This window comes from Gobio gobio, assembly GCF_949357685.1.
Source record: "Gobio gobio genome assembly, chromosome: 13".
Classification (NCBI taxonomy): Eukaryota; Metazoa; Chordata; class Actinopteri; order Cypriniformes; family Gobionidae; genus Gobio; species Gobio gobio.
In genome coordinates, this window is record NC_137106.1 from 26,725,884 (window position 1) to 26,738,012 (window position 12,129).

At 45.2% G+C, this 12,129-nt stretch overlaps 1 protein-coding gene across 11 annotated transcripts in view; it reads right to left on the minus strand.

The window, feature by feature from the left end:
• Positions 1-12,129, minus strand: part of birc6 (baculoviral IAP repeat containing 6) — a 143,420-nt gene that overhangs the window by 102,586 nt on the left and 28,705 nt on the right. For all 11 annotated transcript variants that reach the window (XM_079833066.1, XM_079833063.1, XM_079833067.1 and 8 more), the window contains exons 5-10: positions 11,959-12,070; positions 10,950-11,032; positions 10,563-10,785; positions 10,309-10,478; positions 10,155-10,213; positions 8,559-10,049 (exon numbers count right to left, since the gene is read on the minus strand). In XM_079833066.1, the coding sequence (XP_079689192.1) occupies positions 8,559-10,049; positions 10,155-10,213; positions 10,309-10,478; positions 10,563-10,785; positions 10,950-11,032; positions 11,959-12,070 (2,138 nt within the window). The remainder of the gene's footprint in view (positions 1-8,558; positions 10,050-10,154; positions 10,214-10,308; positions 10,479-10,562; positions 10,786-10,949; positions 11,033-11,958; positions 12,071-12,129) is intronic.

A 12,129-nucleotide genomic window follows, 5' to 3' on the forward strand; every position in this document is an offset into this window, starting at 1 on the left:
TCTCACTACCTTCCTCGTATTCCTCAGAAGCCCTATTACATTACACCAGCCCTAATTGGCTGGCAGACGCGATGTGTCTGGGAGTGGCTGCCACACCCCTCAGTATAAAAGGAGCGACTCAACATCACTACGACATTCAAAAAGCACACCTCTTCCTCGCTTCGCACAGCAAGGAGGGTGATCTGGTGAGAGAACTCAACTAATGCTATCCGAGAACAGGTGTTTTACGAAAGTAACCTATTGTTCTCTTTTAAGCATACATTTCTGTGTCTCACTATGGGATAACGTAACTCCCGTATTGCCAGATAGCCTGCCTCGAAATCTCCAGCCAACCACAATTACTGCATCCAGGGACTGAACAAGTCCTGAGTCATGACTCACATTCCTATGCTCAATACTGCATGTGCTAAAGTTTGAGTTGTAACATCCAGTTTATAAAACCTTGCAAATGTATGCGGCGAGGCCCAAATATTCTGTAATGTGACTCCTTCAAAGAGAGCCCATAAAGTTGACATTCCCCTTGTTGAGTGTGCACGTAAACCAGATGGGGGGCACAAGGCCCATACTGGAATATGCCAACAAAACCACCTCCACTAAGTAATTGGCTTCACCATACGTGGTTATGCCCAAGACACAAACAGCTGATCACTCTCCCTGAACCCTCTGGTTCTTTCTGTGGAAATGCGTAAAACTTGCGGGCACAGCGCATTAAACTTCTTTTTTGCTGTTCTAATGAAGCAAAGGGTGGTGGATAGAAAGCTCTCAACTCAAGAGGGATGATTATAGAATTAATTATTTTGGGGATGAATGCAGGGTTAGGTTTCAGAACTACCCCTGCATCCCCAGGCATGAACTGCATACACGCTGAATGCACCGAAAGTGCTTGGATCTTGCTTACACACTTTGCTGAAGCCAAAGTTAACAGCAGTGCTGTCTTAAACAACATTTTGAAATGAATCTTGTCCAGAGGCTCAAATGGGGACATTGAAAGAGCATGAAGTACCAATCCCAAATCCCATGAAGGAGAAAGCGGTTTTGAAACCGGCAAAGAACGGCGTGTACCCTTCATGAACCTGCATAATAAAGATGCTTCCCAACAGTTTTGTTATCAAAACCTATGTGACAAGCAGATATAGCAGCCAGAAACACTTTTATGGTTGAAAATGCTTTTCCTTGGTCTATCAAATCCTGCAAAAATACTGCCACTCAACGTTGTAAGGGAATTTCGTGTTTATCCACACATCAGCGAACAAACACGCCCCATTTGCACTCATAAAGTGGCCTGGTTGATGAAGCTCTAGCATTTTGTATGGTCCTGATAACACTGAAAGACTGGTTGTGTTCAAATTGAACCACACACTGGCGTTCTAGATGAGGGTGAAAGGTCTCCCCTTGTGACAGTAGATCTCGGTATAGCATATGCATGATCTCCGCCAGCCAATATTTCCCTGGCCACTTCGGAGCTATTACTATCAGTTTCAGTCCCTTCTCCCTCACTCTGTAGAGTGTTGGGTATATTAACGCTATCGGTGGGAACGTGTAAAGGAGAGTGCGAGGCCATTCGTACGCCAACGCATCTATCCCCAGGGGCGGGCTCTGGTCTTTCAGGGAGAAAAACAAAGAACACAGAGCATTGTCGTGAGACTCGAACAGATCCACTGTCGCTCTGCCATATATGCTTCAAATCTGTTCAACCACTTCCGTTTAATTTAAGGATTGGCCCGGGACAGCAGATTTAGAACACCCTGTATGTGTGTCGCTCTCAGGGATAAAAGATTGGCATTACTCCATAAAATCAGTTTGCATGCTAATATGGTGCAAAAGAAGTGATCTGAGACCTCCCTGTCTGTTTATGTAAGGCCACAACTGTAGTGTTGTCGGTTCTCACGAGGGCATGATGCCCCTTAAGAAAAGGGAGAAAATGCTTTAACGTCAGAAACACGGCTAGCATTTCCAGATAGTTTATGTAAAGATTAGTCAGGTGATGACCCCATCTTGCATTCACTATCCTGCCCTCGTGATGGCGCGTCCATTGTTATGACTTTTCTGCCTCGAACCACGCCCATGGGCACCCCTTAAGTGAGAAAGGTCGAGAGTCTCCACTGGCGCAGTGCTAAGACTACCTCTGTTGTCACTCTCGCTCTCCTTCAGGAGTACCGTAATGGGTCCAGCCTCTGAGAAGCTACCTAGCATTGAAACCCTCTCATGAACAGTCCGCCTAAGGGAATAACTATCAGGGCTGAGGCCATCAATCCCAACAGCCTGAGCCATGTGCGGAAAGAGAGACTTTTTCCTTTCCACAATTCGGCCAGGCATTGAGTGAATTTTCCCACCCTGTCTTTTGACAGTTGTGCTCTGAATGTCACAGAGTCCAGCGACAGCCCCAGATATGTTATAGACTGTGTGAGAATTAAAACATTCTTTTGGGGGTTTAATTTTAAGCCCAGTTTCTGTATGTTCCAGAAGCATAACTGTTCGTTCTCTCGCTTCTTGCTCTGACTGAGCTGTCACCAGCCAATCATCCATTTCCTTTTTCCCTGAGCGGAGTCAGGGCCGCTTCTATACATTTTACAAATACTCTTGGGTTGCGAGACAAGCCGAACCAGATATTCGTATGCCATGCCAAGGAAGGCAAACCTCAGGAATTTTCAGGACGATCGACGTAAACCAACGTGAATGAGTTTGAGGTCTATACTGCGCATGCATGGGCACTTAGCACTTGGACAGAGTTTAAGTGGCTCATCACCTCTAAGGGAGCGATAACTGTTACATTATGTTTTGCAACATGTTTTGGGAGTACAGTACATGGAAAGTGCTTGTGACTAGGGCTGGGCGATATGCTGAAAACTGTATCACGATATAAGCGTTTCATATCGGTCGATATCGATAATTATTTATATGTTTTATGACCCATTTAAAATAAGGACAAGGAGAAAAATATTTTACATTTAATCATTTTTATTTTAAACTTAACCTTCCTCTGATTATAATCCCCTCAGTTATAAAGGCAGGAATGTCAACACAACCATGGAAAACACTCAAATTGTTAAAATATAAACATAAGTCTAAAATCACAATGAACACTTAAATCATCTCTTAACATTAAGGTGCAGTGGCTCCGTTATTTCTTTGTAACTGTTACCGTTTAGATGCTTTGTCATAAGGCACTGATGCAGAGTAACATTACCTCTCCATGTAGTTTCAAAGGCTGAAGCTGAAATCGCCCCCTATACCCTTAAATAGGGCACTATTTGAGGGGACAGCCATTTGTAGTGGTGTCCGAAACCATAGTGGACGTTATTGAGTGCACTCATTCTATCCCACTTTGCACCGCAATAACGAGTGTGAAGCCGATGTACACACAGCGCCTGTCCGAATTCGCTCACTCGTTTTCATTCACTCCTTGTATTAGTGAACTGTATCAGTGGACTAAAGTAGGGAATAGTGATTGAGGGTTCAGGGGCGATTTCGGATTTAGCCGAAGTCAATATTAGCAAGAATAGCACAAACGAACAAGGCGCGCTGTCAGTGGAGGCTCGCGCTGACCAGTCTGGATGAGGACGACGGTCAGACTTAGGGCTGTAACGATTTGACCAAAAATAAAAACCTCGATTAATTGAACATTTGGCCTCGATTACGATTAATGAACGATTATTTTGCTCTTTTTTTTTGCCCTCACAAGTTTTTTGAGTAAGTTCCTGATAAGGTTTGTACTGTAAATATTTTCTACTATTAAAAGGTGGATTTTTTTTTTTCTAATGAAAAAGTGCATTTCTTTGTGATTTTAAAATACTTGAAGGAAACGGTTCACTTTCAGCAGTTATTGTCTATGGAGCAGATTTCTGTTTGCTGTACATCAGATACAGATAAATTAACACTGTAGGCCTACATTACATTTATTTGAATGCATTAATGAGAGAGTGATTGTGTATGTGAATTACTCTTACTGTCTCTATTCATTATGAAGCTGTGGTTTATACTTACTTCAAAGGTATTAAAATAACGTTTGAGTTTCTAAGCTACTTTAGTGATTTTACTTTAGTCACAGGACAGCTTTGATCCTGCGTTTCTGTGCTCCTCTGCGCGCGATCTTCCCGTGATGTGCGAGCTTCTGTCTGAGTGTTCGTTTGTCACAATAAATCAGGCATTAGCTCAACATAATACACATCTGATGGTCGAAACTCGCTTTAATGTTCAAACTGACAGGGCTTAAACCACATACAAATGACAAAGCTTGGCGAGAACGCAGGTGAAAGAGGTCTGCCTTCAGGGCGCGCGCGCGTGTGTGTCAGCGCGTAGGCTATAAGAACAGCAATTAACTGACCTGTATAAACTGTGTAATACATGCAGTTACTATAGTGATTCTGGGCATCTATAAACCCAGATAACTGCTCCTGCATCTCTCTGTGTGCCTTCAAACTGCACTTGATGTGACTGACGGGGCGGAGTCACGTGAAAACCGAAATAACCGACATGGGAAAAATACGTCGGTTAGAGGTTCTGAATGTCGGTTTCGGTTATTTTTCGATTAATCGTACAGCCCTAGTCAGACTTATAAAATCCAAAAAACTGCCATACTGGCGAGTTGACTTGTTTTCCTGTTTTATCAACAATTTCCTCGCTCGCTGCGGCACTCATTTTCCACTTATCACTCCACGCCGGTTCTGTTTACTGAAGAATGAATCCAACACGAGACAACGATATGGCGCAACCAAACCAGATAGAGTTACCTGATTGGCTGTTAGCCTGTCACTCCCTACGTTGCTTGGTTACCCCAGAGTGAGTGCCTTTGTTCATGCAACCAAACTTGCTTCGCAACCTCTGGTTTCTTCCGACGAAGAAAAAAAATTATTGAACGTTTTATCGAACGCATTTTTTATTGATATTGATTTGGTCTATCGCGATACATATCGTTATCGTTTTATTGCCCAGCCCTACTTGTGACTAGTGGGTGGGTGTGCACCACTGCACTCCCTCTTGTCCTTTTCACTGCTCTGATTCCCCTGGCCCAACCAGGCTCTGTTTTCCACACAGAACATCTGGGAAATTCGAAACTCGTCCCTTGAATGCTGAACATCTGAGGGTCGGGAGCTAGCGAACAGGGGGGCCGTGAGCTCCCTTGCCAGGGGAAGACCCCATCAAACGGCCTTCTTCCTCCTTGCTCCCTGAGGATGAGGAGCTGGACAGTCTGAGCTGCTGCAGGCGGACAGTTCTTTCTCGACCAGGCAGTTCTCTGTTCCGGCACTCTGCTCAGACTGCATTCACATTCGGTCTCTGCCGTCTAGGAAAGCGAAAGCTGGGGGATGGGCGGGCTGTAACTTGTGCAAAGGTTTGCTTAGGGTGCAGTCTGCGTCTTTCTAGGCACAGAGTTGCAAAGCCTCATTATCCCTCTTTCTTTTTTTTCCTCGCATCTCTTATGTATCGGTGTCAGGACAGAGCCAAAAATGCCCTCTGCGACCACCGGTGCGTCCAGGATGGCTTTTTCCATATCAGAGAGATTAGCAAGTTAAGCCAACGTCCTCTCTCTTGAATGACCGTTGTGGCCATGGCCTTGCCCACGGCTTGAACCGCGAATCTCTGAAGATGGAGAGAGAGATCCGTAATGACACAGATCTCTTCCCACTGTGTCTGACCTGCCATGGTCGATGCTTCGTCCTGTAGCTCCACTTGGTATGCGGTCAGCATAGAGATCGTGCTCAGAGCCCTGACAGAGAGAGCGACTGCTTTACAGCATGCTCGACTGGAATCGTCCGCTTTTGCACTTGCTTTGAGTGGCAACTAATGGCTCCATGTGGGGCATTCGGAGAAGGCCTTCCTTCTCCATCCCCTCCACATCAAGAGCAGATCCTCCCTGCATGGGCATCTTGCTGGTAAACGGTTTGTCCTTCCAGGTCACCGCAACCTCCAGGAGCTCTGGAAATACAGGAAAAGAGCTGTCGTGCTGCCCGTTTTGCTCTCGGCAGCCTCTTACCTTCATAGCGAGACTTTGCAGTCTCTGCTACCACAGACTGCCACGGAATATTTAGTTTCTCTGCAATGTGTTTGCACACATCTTGCAGATCAACACTGAGAAGCGGAGAGGATGGTGCCCCACCCGCCTCTTCCATGGATCCTGCAGCAGCGAGGAATTGTGCCGGGTGTGAGGAGGAAGTCCTCGAAATCTTCATCTTCTTCAGAGAAGAAAATCAGATTGTCCCTCTTCATACGCTGTGCACATGCGCAATATGAGCACAATAATTCTGACTTCTATATCGTCGCTGCCCGATGAAACTCACGTATGTCCAAAACGGTTACTTTTCAGGAAGTGAAAAAAACAGCGTTGTCATACTTGGTACGGCATCTTTACATGTAACCATATTCTTGCCAGTGTAATGATATAATCCACATTTGACCAAAATTGAGTTTAAATGGACATACGTGCATATTTTACAGTAACGGTGGTCGATACGCGTTCTTCCGATCATTAATTAGAATGGCCAAGTCGCGTTTCATATTGACAGAGGAATACGTGCTGCACATTCTCAGCCTCTGGCAAGCGGTGATAGCAGTATGAGTGAGGCATGTTCTAGTGACAATCATGACAGTAGCATTACAGGCTATAATTTGATCAGTTTGACTAAGGAAAAAAAAGTTTGAATCTTATCAATGAGACTAGGGGTGTAACGGATCGCATTTGATCCGTGATCCGTACGGATCACGACCCACGGTTCGGCACGCACGTGACCCGCGGATTTATTGCGCATTTTTTTTAAACTTATGTATTAATCTGAATTGTTTAGCGATCGTAGACTAAAATACTTTTTTTCTGCCGATATTGCTTTTTAAGTTATCTCGTTCCTTTAAACTTGATGCTGAGTTTCAGAGAAACACGTGTTCACGTGAACAGGGCATTAATCAGTGGCTAGCGGAGAAGTAGAAGAATTTGAAAAGCCTCCCGCATCATTCAAATCGCGTGTATGGGAGCATTTTGGCTATCCCGTAAAATATAATGATGACGGAAGAAGGGTGGTGGACAAAACTCTAACAGTATAGGCACTGTGGCATGAGAAAGCCGTATGTAAGTGGTGCATACATCGAGCATGGCACCTGCTGACGTCCGTTTCACACATACTCCGTTTGCAGTGCGTATGCGGTGCGTATTTTTTCCGTACCCATGTTAACGGATACAGCTTTCACTGCACGCGGCTTCGGTTCGTCAGTGTGTTCCAGGAGCGCGTGGCCATACAGCTGTGCTGCGATCGTTTCCGCACAGACTCTATTGTTTGATGTGCTGGCGGCGCCCTGAATTAAAGTGACAGCGCATCAGCATTAAAACAAACGTGTATCGATGCGAAAATCTAGTAATTCCACCACAGATGCATATCATTTCAAAGTCAACACATGGCTTTTTGCCTTGAGTAAAGCAAGGAAAACGGCCTTTAAGTAAACAAGGAGAAATAATAGAGCACCTGTCCTTTCTTGGAGGTGGAAAAACAAAGTTCTTTATGACCTGCAGGATTTCTTGTAAAAAGATTTAAAAACGAAAGAAAAGCGTAAGTTTTAATTAAAAATGTTTGTTATTTTAACATAGTCTATTTTTCTGTTTTGCAATTTGCATGAGCAACGTAATATATAAATCTAAAGTAGGTACTAGGCCATATAAATATAAAGTAATGAATTCAATAAAACGTTGTTTAAGTATAGTGCGTTTAAACATGATATCTATAAAATAGTGTATAGGCCTACAAAGAGAATCGCAATGCTGACAAGTGTGAGAGGTCTACTCTCTCCCTGAGAATGTTGACATCCTAATCTTAAAAAAAAAAAAAAAGCTCAGGCCCATTTTCATGTCTCAGGTTGTTTTTAGCCAAATTTGATTTATTCAGATGGTTATTTTTTTGTTTTGTTTTTTGTTAACACCAAAAGTTCCTTGTTAACCTATAAACCATATAGGTTATGTTAACACTAGGGCTGGGCGATATATCGCATGACATTGTTAGGCGCATCTCGTCAGTAAAGCCGGTTCCTTGATTAGTAGTAAATCGCCATCACCTGCTTTCAGATAGAGCGGCATTTACTACACAGAGCCGTAGTTCACTGACAAGCTGAGCCATATCGCATTAATTATCGCAGGCGATACGTCCGTAACTGCAATTTTAAGGAGAAAATACTCAGCAAGGGTTTTGACAGATGAATTTGCACATGGTTTGTCTTAAAGCATATTAAAAACACCACATAGACATATAAACAACATTAAAAACTTGATTTTCACCACACTGAAAAAACACACTGCACTCAATCCTTGACTCCCCAAGGTCATATCTCAGGGATGCCAGCGAAACAGTGGCCATGTTTGAGAGTGAGTCGGTGTGACCACTATGGTTATTGAGAACCTTATTGGTTACCATGACAATGAGGCATGTTTGGACAGAGAGCTAAAATTAAAGAAACAGTGAACCTCCACACCTCATGTTCCCTTTTAGTGAACAACACATTAAGAACCCTGTTGTAACGGTGGTAAACAAAACCGTCTGGGTTGAATCACAAATGAATAGGTCAATAACTGTGCACTTGCTCACCTTTTGTGCAGGCACACAGCCGGTCGGTGCCTGAGCAGTAGGTAACAGAGACGAAGGGGTCCACCTCCTCTGTCCCCTCTTTCTTGGGTGGCTCCACTTTTGCCAGCACCTCTAGGGTGGACAAGTCCAGAATCATGATGTAACCTGCCTGTGTAGTCACCACCAGGTGTCCGAGTCCGGCCACCTCTCCTCTCTTCTCCTTCCCAGCTGATCCCACACTTGGGCCAGCTGTCACTGCAGAAACCACTGTCCCCATGCCATTTTTGAGTCCAGAGGGTGTCGACTCCTCGGATGTTTCCTCTCCGTCATCCTCTCTGCCATCTAGTACATCTGGTGGCAAGAGGAGGAGAGACGTGACAGCATCCCGTGGGTCACGAATCTGCTGCACCTTCACAGGCTCCTCCTCCAGGGTCACAATGCGGGTGGAGTAATTTAACTTGTAGAGCGCTAGGTATCCACCCCCACCACTGCCCCCCAGAGGCCTGGAAGTATGGGGCTGCTGCTGGTCGTGAGGGGGCAGGATGAGAGGGGTCTGTGGAGGAGAGATACCCGAGTGGGCGTCATGGCCATTGGCCAGTGTCTGTCCTTTGCGATGGCCACACAGGGCCGAGTGCAGACGGTTGAGGGTGTTTAACACCTCCACCTGATTGATAGCGCTAAGGGACTCTACAGAGCATGGTTGAAGACCGACTAACAAGTGTAAGCCATCGCTGCAGGGCGCGATGGAGTCCACATACAGGTTCTCTTCCTCTAATGCTTTCGGTAACCGCAAGCACTGCACCAGAGAGCCCGGCCGTGGAGCCAATGAGCTCCACTTTTCCCCATCCAGAGGTCCAAGCCCAGCCGCCGCATCTGCAAACTGCTGGATGTATGTGATGGGAGGGTCCTGCAGCAGCAGCTGCTCATGTGAGTCAAACTCCATCTCGATAATCTGCGGAACGGTGAAGCCCTCCTCGTGAAGCCCTTTGCTCATCAAGTTGTTCATTTGGGTGAACACCTTCCCTGAAGACTTCTCGTCTGCTTCCTTGATGCTGTACAGGAGTAGCACAGGCATAGTCCTATGTACAGGGGCGGCTGGTGGAAGCTTCGGGGAGCCCAGGTCTGTGGGGGTATTACAGGACTCGATTTCCATGTGACCCTGGTCTGGTGCAAGCACCTCAGGGGCAGCAGTCCTTACTGGGCTATCCATGGAGCGGCGAGACGGAGGGGGACCTAATGGAGAACTAGCCGCTGACCGGTAGCTTAGCAGTCCGCCGGCCAGTAGGCAGGGGAAGGGAATGTTGTGGTGCTCAGTCGGCCTATCCTTAGCCTTGTCAGGTTTAGGGGGGCCCAGTGAGTGCTGTGGGTTGGCCCCCAGCTCCTCCAGGTCTTTAACGGTGTCCTCCAGCACACTGGCCACCACCTCCCACTGCAACTTCTCAGGCTGCTGTAGGACACTGAGAGCTGTGACTCCCAAACTCACCTCCATCGTCTCCTTTTGACCCAGTGGGCCTACACAAACATGAGAAGAAAGAACAATAAGTGGGGTGTTTATTGACAAAACTGGGCGCAGATATAAAAACCAAGTTGTTTATACATGAAAATTGATGTTTATACCTGTGACTGACTCTGATCTGGAATGCTCTTCACTGTCCGAGTCCTCTATCTGGTCATCGCTAGATACAAAAACACAGGAAATGTTCAATAAACACAATAATAGGGAATGATGTGAAAATAATTAGCAAAAAGTGTGTAATTGTGGGTTTTGAACCTGTCCCCCTCTAGTTTGGGTAAGTCAGAGCAGCAAGTGGCCTCCTCTAGCCAGGAGAGTGTGGGTCTGCGTGATTCTGTGCCCGTGAGACTCTGCTGCTCGCTCCCAGACAGGATCAGTTGCCTCAGGATGGCTGGGTCATATGGGTTCACCTCGAACTTTAAATGCACCTGCACAGGTGAGGAAAAACATTGTATTGCACTTAGATATAGACGTCCTGCATCTTTCACACAGTTTAGAGATGGTGAACATACCTTCATAAGCTTTGAAACATCCCAGATGCAAATTTTCCCCCTTTTGGTTGCTGTAGCAAGGAAATAAGGGCAGCTACCAAATCCATAACACACGATTTTATCTGAACCATCTGCACTGGGACATTGGGCAGGGCTGGTCGCCAAGGTGACGGATAGTGGAACGTTTTGGGTGTGTTCTCCTTTTACAAACGGACAGTTCGGAGAATGGCGCTCATGCTCGGACCTAAAGAGGCATTAAATGTAGTTATGGGATGGTTAATAGCAATTGGAGGGATTGCAGCTCTTGGCCTTCATTATAGTACATTTATCTAAAGCTTTTTATTGCAGTGCAACTTCTGCTGAGTGAGTGTGACATTTCGGCCTGTTTTTTAGTGGGATGCTTCTCACCAGGGCTCATCTGTAGGTTCCCAGCACACCAAACACACGCTGCAGGTGAAGCACATGGCGCGGTCATCACCTGTAGATGCAGGCTAGAAGGAAAAAACAGCTGTTAGCGGCATATACAGTGCAAAGAGAAATTCAGAGACCTCACTAAACATCTAAAAATAGATTAGTCAAAAGTTAATTTATAGACAACAGGTAAATAAACCGATTTTGTGCAGTGAATAGACGATACATTATAGCACACTATAAATGCAATACTAGGAATCTATAGTCAAAGAATGTCACATGACCCAAATGAGTGCTTCAATTTTTTTTTTACTTCCACTTTTCCTGTCCAACTTCTTTCTTTTCAGGACAATACTTAAAAGGTAACTTCAGTTCATATTTCATCACGTTTTTCCGTTTCGTTCTTTATTTCTTAAACTCAAAGAATGTCCCTTTGCTGTGGCATCACCCTTTCATCCACAACACAGAGCCACTGTTCTCTCCTCGCTCTGTTCGGTTGGCATGACAACAGGGAACATGGGTGAGAGGAGTAGTGAGGTCTCCTTGGTTACCAGTGCAGCTCAACCCTTCTTGGCATGCATGGTGACTCGAGTAGAGACAATACATCAGGTACCATAGCATCATCGGGAATTCCCAGATATCAAAATAAAACTTAAAGCGAAACATTCATGAAATGATCTTTGATCTCATAATTGCCATTTCAAACATCAATCGACAGTGGTGTCCTGAATTTTTTTTTTATGGTCTGAGCAATTAGAATTTTTTTCCTTTCATTCTTTTTGACCTAGTCTGGGCTCAAAATGATTTCACTTCCAAATAGTGATGCAATCGGGCTTTCACAATCAGTCAGTGGCCATTAAGAGAAATCATTCAAACAGCGAAAAAAGAAACCAAAAATAAAACATACCACACAAAATGCAAAGTAAAGAGGACCTGAGGAGACAAAGTTAGGGCAAAATTTAAAGGTGACAGACAGTTTGAAAAGAATAATTGCCATGACACAAACCTGGTGATAAAAGCCCGCCTGGGCCATGGGATCAGGCTGAGCCCACCTATAGCCAGTGTGAGGCCAGGATGTGAACGTCTCTCTCCTGTTTGCTTCACTGTACATCAGAGACCTGTACATTTCACACAAACACACACACTTTTAAGTGAAACAAGAGTCTTTGGTGAAGAG